Raw genomic sequence first — 11,586 nt, forward strand, 5'->3', positions numbered from 1 at the left:
CAACCTGTTTAGAAGTCACATTAACCAAGATATGGTCCGGATCACACCTTTTAACTCACCAAAAACAAGAATATCATCAGACGAAAGTTTAATTCAGACATATTTTTTTCAGCTGTCCTATATGCAGACACACAGTCACCCGCTAGCTGTTCTCACCCGTCATCCCCACTATTCCACCGTTCAGCGTCAGGCTTTTGCCAGCTAAGTGACTGGAATACAATTCAGTCGGTAAATCAAAAGCTTTACTAGAGTCGTGACATTTGGGAGGTGGTTGGATTCAGACTCTACGTTCCCTTATAGATTTACAATCTGTCCTCGTGAAAACGTCTTCTCTGTTCATTATTAACACAAAGACCAGTCGGTTCTCTGTTATATATATTTATATGTGTGCGTGTGTGACGGCTACATGTGTATTGGTTACGTTCACCTCTCGCAGCCGTCTGGATTCACATTGATACGAGCCTCCGAGGAAATAAGTGTTATATATTTCTGTCACTCTCACATGGCGGCGGGTTTCGTTGTAAAGGATATTCATAAATCTCTCTGTTTGCAGACAGTGAGGGAGATATGATACGCGCAATAAACGGCATGGGAGAAAACCGCTCTGAGAATCGCACATGTCAGAAATACAACGAATAAAAACACAGCGCGTGACCTTTAGAGGCTGTTGAATGCGCAGATCACTCCGTTAATCAACAGGACAAAGGAGGAAAAGAAAGAAAGAAACTACTGTATCCAGCTAAATGTATTTCAATCGAATCAATCAGAAAAGGAAAAACCCATCTAAACCCAGCGTTTGTCATAGTTTGTCCTTTCCCATTGAATCAATAAAACTCTTGCACAGTTTGTCCTGCCGACAAGAAGGTATTCTGGAGCTGATCCACAAACAGCGAACAACTTCAAGTTCAAATTTTATTTTTATTTGTCCTTGGAGGGCTATTGGTTGTGCAGCTTATGCTCATATAAAATCTACAGTGTAATGACAGAATTCCTGATGGTTTTCTGAGATGACTTTGACTTTGCATTACAAAACCAACTCCAGGAAATACCGTGTAAAACTTTTGGTTATCACCGACCCAGCTGACAGCTCAATTTCTGCTCAGTCTTTTGATTATGTATCTGCCCCTGGGTTTAGTTTTCAAATATCAGTGGAATATTGTGGACATAAACGCTGGAACACCTCGTAGCAGGCGGCCTGCATGGTGTGCTGGCTTCACCAACCTTCATTACTGCCATAAACATTTCTCCAGAGCTGTAAAGGCCGACCTTAAAAGTGGTACAAATTATTAAAACAACCGTAGGTCATCTCTCTATGAAGCATTTGCATTTTATGGTTCCCCTGTTGGGCCCATTTTAAGTGTTGCCTCTAAAGAAGCACTATTCCTTCTGTAAAGGTTCTATATACAACATTAGGCAGTTTTCCGCTGCAGGAACTTGCACTAGTTTTAGGACAGGCCGAACCATTGTTCATTTTCCCACTGCAGAAGCCGCCACCATTTTCATTTTCAGGGAAGAAAACAGAACCTTTACTCGACTGGACACAGCTGGACCGGCTGCCAAAACATAGAACAGAGAAGCTCAGATTACAACACACACAGAAGGAGTGTGGCTCCATTCTCTGCTATAGACATCAGTACTTTTCTATGTCTTTATATACACTGTAAAAAAAAAATCAATATTTTTTGTTTGTTTGTTTTTAGAATTTGACACATTTTTATCAACAATTTGCTATTGTTTCACAGATTTATTTATTTATTTATTTTACCTGTTTTGTTAAATTACAGATTGATGTATAGGTTATCTATAAAAAATAAAATCAAGGCCCAAACTGTAGTGTGTGCCCACATCAAAAAAAAAAAAAAAAATTGTAAAAAAAAATAAAAATAATAATAATAGTAGCTTGTTCTTTAATGTCAATCATTGATGTAACTTTTATTTTAAATTTTTTAACTGTAAAGTTATAGATAATAACAGGCAACATCACTGAAAAAAATAATAATTTACATTTAGACCATTAAAAATCTGTACATAGTGTCCATATCAAAAATCTGTTTTTACAAGTATTAGTATATTATGTTTAATAATTTCCAATCATATTATACATTTACACTGTTTAGCTGTATTTAAATCAGATAAAGATAACAATATTTTTATTAAATATATTTTTGTCATTATTTGAAAGTGGTGAGAATGAAAAAAACAAAAAGAAAAAAATTGAAAAAAGTAATTTTACAGAATTTTGCTGTTCTGTAAGTTACAGATAATAACTTATAAAATCACAGAAAAAGTACTTTTTTCCATGTAAATTGTAAAAGTAAATAAATCAAATAAATCAAATAATATCAAAAATCCATATTTCTACAAATAGTGCTTTCTCTTACAGACTGTAAACAGACACTGTTTAATTATATTGAAACCAGCGAAAATATATATTTATGTAGACAGATGTGTACAGTGGTGTCCATGTTGCGGGATTTTTACTTTTTTTTTTCCTATAGTGTAGCAAATAGTTGTTTTCCACCATGTTAATACTTTATTTAAATTGTAATTGTTAAAAATATATATTTTCCACCTTTTAAACTCGGAGAAAATCCCTATAGGAATGTTACAAGAATACACTGGAAATTTAAGAAACTGTAGCTCCACCTAAAATGTAATAATTTGGGGTCACTGGTTGAGCTGGCGACCCACGTAAAGGGGCTGATACAGTGGTCGTAGGTTCGAATCCCGCTCATGACTCTTTGCTGCAAGTCCTTCCCCGATTCTCCTCCCCCACTTTCCTGTCTCTCTCTCAACTGTCCTGTCCTAACAAAGGCAAAACAAAAATAACAAATTTAATAATTTGGTGTTGACTGCTTTAAACGAGAATCAAACTTTTTTTTTTTTCAAAGAAATGGGTCATTAAGCTTAAAATGATCCTTGTATGTGTCCCATTGATGCTTTTCAGTAAAAAACATAATTGATAGCAGACTTTGTAAATGAGGGTAAACACAGGTGAGCCTATGACATTAACAATGAGGCTGTTTCTGCTCGGTGTGTCAGTGAAGCAGCATGTTGGGGTAGAATTCAACGCAGCTGCTATTAATAACAGAATAACAGAAAACAAGGCCTCTATGAGAGGTTAGCTCTGTTTTTAAAGTATGTTCCTGCAGTGATGCTCCGGTGGAAGTTAGTGTTGATTCAAGTAAATGTGAAAATAGAGGGTTGGCTGATAAATGCAGCGATCACAGACATGAATTAAAGTGCTGGAAGGAAACGCGTTAAAGCGAAGGAGGACGACTTCTCTCCTCCACCTTCCTCCTGTTCTGTTTATCTCCGTCGCTCTGCTGCCCGAGCGGTGGCTGGATGTTCAGTTTAGAGATTTGCTTTAATCCACGCAGAGCCAACCAGCTGCTTAAACACCTTCTCAGATGGAAAAGTGTAGAGTCTCAGTGACAGCTGTTTCCCTAAACTCTATTATCTATGGCTGCTTCCTCTGAGGAGGAGGAGGAGCTAATTTGTCACTCTCCAAGATGAGAGACACATTAGGAAATAGAATTAGACTAATGAAACTGACAAATGACAGCCATTAGAGTGTGTACTGTATATGTAAGCTTCTAGTTTCCACTCTGTCCCTTTCTGACTGCCAATATAAATTCTCTTTCCCTTTTCCCTGTGATCCCGTCCTTCTACCGCTTTGCAAAATAAACACCAAATTGGAAGTATTTGCCGTCTACAATCCAGAGGAAATTGTCAAGAGAAGAGAAAAGAAATCAATACTGCGATTCATTTCATTTTTTTTCAGTGGATGTGAAAGTGTTTTCTATTTTCTTTGGTTACTTTAATTTAGGTGCAATCAATGAATAAAGCTGCACATGCTGCAGTCGGTCTCCTTGTGTTTGTTGTCATGCTCCATTCATTTGTGATGAATCTGCCGCAGACCGAAGGAGTTCGATGTATCGAGAAAATCAACAACGTGAAGCTTCAACTGAGCTAAATACGGACATTATTTGCCCTAAATTCTACCTTCCGTTGCCAAACATGTATTAATTTACACTAATTTCTTTCTAGTTTCTTACTTCCGTCCTAGTTCACTCATTTTTGTCTCATTTTTTTACTGCATTTCTATGGAAAAAGCACAACTATGACCAGACGTAGACAGAACTCAGAGACGTCTTCTGTTCAGGAAAACGCAGTTAAATGGACAAATATTCAATATTTTACAAACATTGATAGAAAACATCCACTCAATATGAACCACATTGTTCCAAATCTCCACGGTTATCAATAGTTGACAAAACTGATGCTTATACATGTGAGAAATATTCAGCTTTATAAATCAACAAACGAGACATTTTTCACTCTGCTCTGCACATTAACTCTAAAAAGATATGTCACCATGCTAAATGTATGTTCTGACAATTTCCTGACAACTTGGCCCTCTCTAATTTTGCTGCAATCATGTTATGTAGGTTTTATTTCGCTCTCACTGTGTTTCCATGCTTGTTTCCTGTCTGCTCCATGTTAACACATCCTGCAGTTCAATCCAGAAATCACAGAACCTTTGTCACGTGATTATTGTCTGAGTGACTTATTGCTGTTCAGTTGTGATCAATCAGAAGATCATTATTTTATGCTTAGAGTGAACAACTGACAATACAAACTGCACATCACACATGGATAGTTAAAGGACTGTCAGAAAATTGTGTGTGATGTGTTTTGTTCTGTTTTTACGGGTTCTGGCTCTGAAAACTTAAAATATATATTATAATACATGTTTCAAACCCTCCAGCAGGTTTTGGGGTTCAGAGAGTTCATACAGTAAAACAATGTATACATGCATATTTAGAGTGTATTTATGTACAGTTAGTGAGCAGATTTTAGCAGATGATCTGAAAATGTGCAGAGTAGTGCAAACACACACACACACGTGCTTCACCAGTTCACAGCCTTTGAGCAAAGCATGTTAAAACTCTGATTGTTCTTCAGCATTCAGGCTGAACTGGGATACAGAACATGGCTGAGAGTGAAGAAGTTCATTTGACTCTTTCACAAGTTTCTGATTCGTTGTTTTCTTGCAGATGATCAGAAGCAGGAGATGAGCCTTGGGGGCGGAGCTTCCCGGCAGTGTTTCTATGACCTCACTCCCAGCAGCCAATACCAGATCAGCGTTCACACACAAATACAGGAAATGGAGGGACCCTCCGTCTCCATCACTGACATGACACGTATGTTGGTTTTACATCCTGTTTATATTTGTGTTCTCATGTCCAATAGTTAACTGGTCCATTTTTCATCAACATTTTAACTCTGGTTGACCGATACTCAACCTTTCTATTTCTTCTTTTTCTTTATACACTCATCCACTGTCACTTCCTTCTTCTCTGTTTTCTCTCCCTCCGTCCCTGATCTTCCCCAATTAATCTTCCCAGCCTCCGTCCAGCCTCTTCCTCCATCTGTCCCCCCTGCAGCCACCTTCTGCCGCACATCTATCTCACCTCTGCAACTTTCTCCTCTGCCTCCATCCTTCTTCACTTTCTTCATCCTTCCCTCTCCGAGAAGATAGATTCTGCTGTTGCACTTCATTGGTCAGCTGATGAGCTGAGGTGAACTGCACAGCTCCGGGGCCTCGGAGGACTCACCTCACAACCAGGGTTATAGATGGATGAATAGATAGATTTGGGCTCCCACGGACACACACATTCACACTAATGTGATTAAATCCAACAGTTTGGCTTCAGCAGTCGTTGTAGGTCCACAGACAAGCGAAGAAATGTTAAAATTTTTCTTCATTTAAAGTATCCTGAGGAAAGTGGACGTAATTATCCAAACTAAATGTAGCGATTATGCAAAATAGTCGCTTTAAGAGATATATTGCGATATTTCGTAATCATTACTGAAACACGTAACCAGGATTTTTATGTTGTAGCTGGTGGGAAGGAAGCTCATTTTAACTTATAGCTGTCTGACAAATGTGGAAAGAAGAAGTAAAAAGTGTACTGTTTGTCTTTAGGGTAAGAAGAATCAGTTAGAAACACAACTTTTACCTCTATTTCCACGGGACGACTGTTATCTTGTGATTTCTAGTGTTTTATAATTATTTCAGCGGTCTTCTGTGATGTTAATACAACACAAATCTGCCATGTCTGTTGTCTATACAGTAAAAATCCCACTACAGCTACAACATTTCACCAAACACAGGGGTCTTGTGACAGTATTATTCCGACATGAACCAGCGTTTCGATGTTTCAGGATGCTTTTTTTGCAGTTTTTTTTTTGTTTAATCCACTTGAATCATGAAAGCTGCTTTGGCAATTATAAATGAAAGTTTGGACAACATTTTGGGTGCAAATTCAGGTGTCTCGTGTCCCTAAAGAGAACGAAGACTCAATCACAGAAAGCTCAAATCCATCAGGAGAACATAATTGTACTGAAGTATAGTTATAAACTTCTTCTGCTTAGGCTGGTATCATGTTTTTGGAATTAAAAGTTTTATGTCTGCTTAGATCCTCAGTCATTCATCTCATTGTAAACCTCAAATTTTCCTCAGTTCTGCCATCAAGCCTCTTCGATGAGAGGTGAAGCATCTTTAAGAACCAAAAAGAGAAGTCCAGTTGCCTTCTACTGAAGCGCTCAGTTTAATAGTTTTTTAACAATACTGTTTAAAATAAAATCTGCACTCTCACGCCAACCGGTGGCCACCTGTCCTGAGCCTGGTTCTGTTGGTTTTTTTTTCTTTTGGTTCCTTCCCACTGTTGCTCTGAGAGAAGGAACCAAAGGCAGCTTTGGATTGTTGGGTTCTCTGTTAAAAATTCACAAGGTCTTCACCTTACTGTGTTAAGCGCTGTGAGATGACACATGTTATAGAAATAAAGTTGAATTGAATTGAACTGAAAATGAGGGAACATGACATGAACCAGTTCTGAGCTCAGTGATTTCCACTGAATCTTTTCTGTCACCACAACATTACTGTGTGGGAGTCAGCAGTTCTAAATTAATACTTTTAATCAGATTCAGTGACTATCTCCTTCACTGTCCATTCTGTTTGTTTGCTGGTGTTCGTACACAGCAGTAGCTCTGTAGATGGGCAAACAAACGGCTCTTACTGTTTCACACGGTAATTTCTCAGCATGTTCTCCAGGACTGATAAATTATTCAATGCCAAATTGAAATGGAAACCATGCAATTAGCAAATCGCAACAGCTGCAATTCAGGATTTATATTATACATGTGACCCAGGATTCAGAGTCATGTTTGTCCCCTCTTTGGTGGCATTTCATGTGGTAATGCTCCATCACATGTTTATATGCATTAAATGGAGAATATTTAACTATGTATTGAAGACTTTACTACGGAAGCCGAGAGCGGTCGTTTTCCGCTACTGTTCTTTCTTCACCGTTTTCTCAAGATAACGAGTTAATTTTCACGCTATCTCGGGATAACAAGAAGCGTTTTCTCGAGATAACGAGATAATTGGTGTTTGTGTTTGCCCGCTCGTGCCCGGTCCAGGATGGAATCCCAGGTGTGTGGGACCTCCCACACACCTGGGATTCAGCGCTTCATTGTAAGTTGTCGTGCCCGGTCAGCTGTTCTCATGACACGTCATGTCGGAGTTCCCGGTCAGCTGTCTATATAAAATACGTCACACCAGGAAGTCCGACAACTTCTGATGAAGGCTGAAGTGACAGCCGGAACTGTCAACGGGATAATTATCTTGCTATCTCGAGAAAACGAACGCCGTTGAAAAAAATGTGCGGCCATGACCGCTCTCGGCTTCCGTACTTTAAGAAATGATTTTGCAAAACAAATTGCAGTATCTGTCAGAAGAATCACAATAACACATTTTCCCTAAATTGTTTATCCATAATAGTGTCTTATACCAATCGCCTGATGTGGAGGAAAGAGAAGAAGCAAGAGAGACAGTGAACCTAGCACATGCTAACCTTTTAAATACTCACTCAATATAAACGTCTTTCTTCAGAGTAGTGGCCCTCCATTTGATTTATTTGATGTTGTACGTGTTTCTTTATTGTGCAGTCGCTGATCTTTCCAAGATGATTAACTCACTGTACTCTGGTTTGACAGAACCCACTGATTTTTAAAAGGTAATAGGCTCAACACTGAGGCCAACCTCAACCTGAGGCTGTGTTTGACTCATGAACACATCCTCTGGTCAGACAGATTCTAGATGGACAATAAAAATAGAGCTTTTGCTGTCCCTCAGTTTAAATTGAACAAATGCAGAAAGATCAAGCGTGATGTAAGTCAGTGATGGACAGAAAGATAGACTGAACCAAGACACGGCAGCTAGACCGCTAGAGGTTGTAAGTACAGATTACACCCGAAATCTTCTTCTTTTTTTTTTTTTTAGTGTCTGTAAAGGGTTCAGTTGTTGGAGGAAAGAGGAGGATTAGGAAACTTTCAGCTTAACAGAACCAGGCTGCCGCTGTCTCTCAGTGTGTCAGCTTATTTACTGTGTGTTTGTGGTGGGCAGATAGACAGCATGATGGTGCTACTCGTCACTGCCGTCGTGATTTATGACCTTTTCTTGGTTTCCCGTGTGTCTGTGTTTCTAGTGCCGGCGCCCACTCAGGCTCCGACCGAACCTCCCACCACAGAGCCTCCTCCCACCATCCCACCCGCTAAAGAAGGTGAGCAAGAAGCCAATAATAAACACATTACACACTCTTGTATTAATTAATTTATAGTGTTGAAGGTAGTCTTAGCAGTACTTTATATTCACTGGGGTCATTTTAATTCATGTTTTGCCTGCTTTTTATATATGCACTTCAGCTGAATCATTAAAAATGCACATTAGTAAACATTAGGCACACACTAGCTTTCCAGTGAGTCATAAATAGAAATTATCCACATCTTACAGCACAATATAGTTGCAGCATTTTAATTGCCAGTGTTTTGTAAGGTGGTAATAACTTCTTTCAACCTGACCAGTGAGGCAGCATTATTAGGCTTATTGGATAATTTTTTTTTTTCTTTGCTCTTTGGCATCTTATTTTTTCATTAAATATTTCTAAGAACTTAAGTTGAATCAACATTTGAATCTCTTCTTGTGAGTTTTCAGATGTAAAATTTAGTTGACAGTCAAAATGAATTGAATCAACTACGTGGTCTCTCTTACAGACAGACTTGCTTTCCTTTAACACGGTGATTTCTACAGCTGCTGTACTTTATCAAATCATCCTGAGAAAGCACCGCTCACGGTTACCGATAACCTTTTCTCTGTATATGGAATTTCTCTGTAAGGGATTAATAAAGTACTATTGATTGATTGATTGATTAATGGCAGCTGACGATGGCATGTGCTCAGTCCGTGTACTTGTACCTCAGTACAGTCTTATTCATCATATCTGTCAAATAGGAGGTTTTGTAACTTGTGAACATCCTCCATTTGTTAGGTGTGGTGTACTGCAGGGCTCAGTTTTGGGACCGATTTTGTTTTCTTTTTGCATGTGTTTAATTGTTCATACTATTTAACAATGTGGTGTTCTATTTTATGCTGATGACACCCTGCCCTTTAGATCCTCAGAGCCTGGTATGCGCTGTTCTCTGAATGACTGCCTTTGTGATGTCAAAAATTGGACTGAAATCAGATTTGAACAGAGTTGTTGGGTCACAGCAGATTCTGACATCAGCTGGTTTCCTTTTGCATCAACTTAAGCTTGTTGCAAAGAACTTTGTCATCTAGTTTGGCAGTAATCTTAAGTTTTTAGCACTGCCCAAAAAAGTTTGTACAATCCTGCTGTTATAATCCTAGAAATATATTAAGAACTATGATCTATCTTAACTTTTGAAGACACAGTGACTTTTTGACTGTGACACTTTTGTCTCGTCACGCCTGGATTACTTCAGCAGCATTTTTATCTGCCTAAACAAATACAATCTGTTGATGGATGCCAGACTGTACAGAACTCAGCTCTTACCTCCAACATGGCCCCTGCTATGTTTTAATATAAATATAACCTTTAGGCCCTTCATGGCCTCTCTTCCAGCAGTATGTCTGACCTCTTAGTACCATATTGGGCAGAGGTCTTTAGACATTTTAGCTGAAAATGGGGGATTTTTTGTAGCCCGGAGGCTCTGTTATAATCTATGTAGATTAGTTTGTCAGTGACTTCTTCTAAGTCTCTGCTTAAGACATGCTTTTATCAGAAAGGCTTTCCTGATTTTTACTTAAATCATCTTTCATTTCTTTTAAAACGTTTTTTTTCCTCTTTCAACACTTTGCTAGTTCTTAAACACCAAATTGTGTCTTGAAACCTGATGATTTTACGACTTGCCTGTTTTGTTTTGCTGCCCTTTTAAGGCACTATCGAACTTGGATTTTGACAACAAAACAACAAAAAATATTTAATATTCACATTGTAGAAACATAACAAGTTGAACTGTAATGCAGAAGTTTTAAGTCGAGATGCAGCCATATTATATGAATTGTATTAAGTTAGATGCCCCACAGAGGTGTGCGGTACTGAGTAGGGTTTGTAATTGGCAGATACTTGCTGTCAGAGGATTTGAATTGTCAGTGGAGGCAACAGAAATATTTAATTTAGAGATTACCACATCGGAAAATATAACCATAGTACACAAAGCTGTAGGTAAATAATCATAACAATAACCAACAAGCTGCTTTACGCAACTGCAACTTAGAGGAAATTTGGGGAGTGGGCAGCGCTGTAACGAAATCAAGGAGGGTAAACTGATACACAAGGAAACATTTAGCCATTTAGCCTCAGGCTGAGCAGAGCTAACCTGATTGCTTCCACCCAGCTTTAGCTTAATTAATTTTCTTACAGTTGGTCATTAAATCAAGGAAAACAGAGCAAACCCAAAGTATGACTGTGATGCACATGATTACTTCGGTTCAAGCGCAACAACTCAAGTGATAGAACTGGTAAAATATTTTACAAATCGCTTGACAAGCCTGCAAAGATCAGGAAAAAAAAAAAAGAGGGTTTAAGTTCACAGTCCGACCCTTCACCTGCCGCCCAGACGGTCCTCCTCCTCTGTTCCCGTCTGATGGACTCAGGTAAAAGGTTGCCCTGCAGCGCAGACGTGAACCGACACACCTGCTGAGCTCGTCTCTAAGCATCTCTGTCTAAGTTTCTGACCTTTGTCAGGCCGACGCCTCCATCTGTAATGACAGGCAACCTTTACTCAGGACAGACGGAGGGAAGAGGGAGCAAGGTGGGTGTTTTTCAGTAAAGAGGAGGAAGATGGACAAGAAAAGCAGCGAGAGGGAGGGAATGAAACCAAGTGATGGTTATAATGAGAGAAACAGGCAGAGGCAGGGCTGCAGACAGAAAGCAGAGGGGAGCTGGCAGAAAGAAAGATGAATGTTAGAGAGACACAGTGGCTGCGACAGGCAGGAGTGAGAAAAAGGCGTGCAGTGTAAAGAGATGGAGGAGAAATTACAGAAAGTGGAGCAAGAGTTCAAGACAGATGGTAACACAGAAAGGAAGCATGAAAAAATCCTGGTGATATCAGAGATTTTTCCTTTCCTTTCCTTTTCCTTTCCTTTCCTTTCCTTTCCTTTCCTTTCCTTTTCCTTTTCCTTTTCCTTTTCCTTTCCTTTCCTTTCCTTTCCTTTCC

General features: G+C 39.0%; 1 protein-coding gene across 1 annotated transcript in view; it reads left to right on the forward strand.

Annotated features, from left to right (window-relative positions):
* col14a1a (collagen, type XIV, alpha 1a) overlaps window positions 1–11,586 on the forward strand; it is a gene marked incomplete at its 3' end in the record, with an annotated part of 185,450 nt that overhangs the window by 88,067 nt on the left and 85,797 nt on the right. Inside the window, exons 24-25 of the mRNA XM_008292091.1 lie at window positions 5,061–5,207; window positions 8,556–8,630. Coding sequence (XP_008290313.1) covers window positions 5,061–5,207; window positions 8,556–8,630 — 222 coding nt within the window. The remainder of the gene's footprint in view (window positions 1–5,060; window positions 5,208–8,555; window positions 8,631–11,586) is intronic.

The sequence above is a fragment of the Stegastes partitus genome, unplaced genomic scaffold (genome assembly GCF_000690725.1).
Source record: "Stegastes partitus isolate 25-593 unplaced genomic scaffold, Stegastes_partitus-1.0.2 Scaffold784, whole genome shotgun sequence".
NCBI lineage: Eukaryota > Metazoa > Chordata > Actinopteri > Pomacentridae > Stegastes > Stegastes partitus.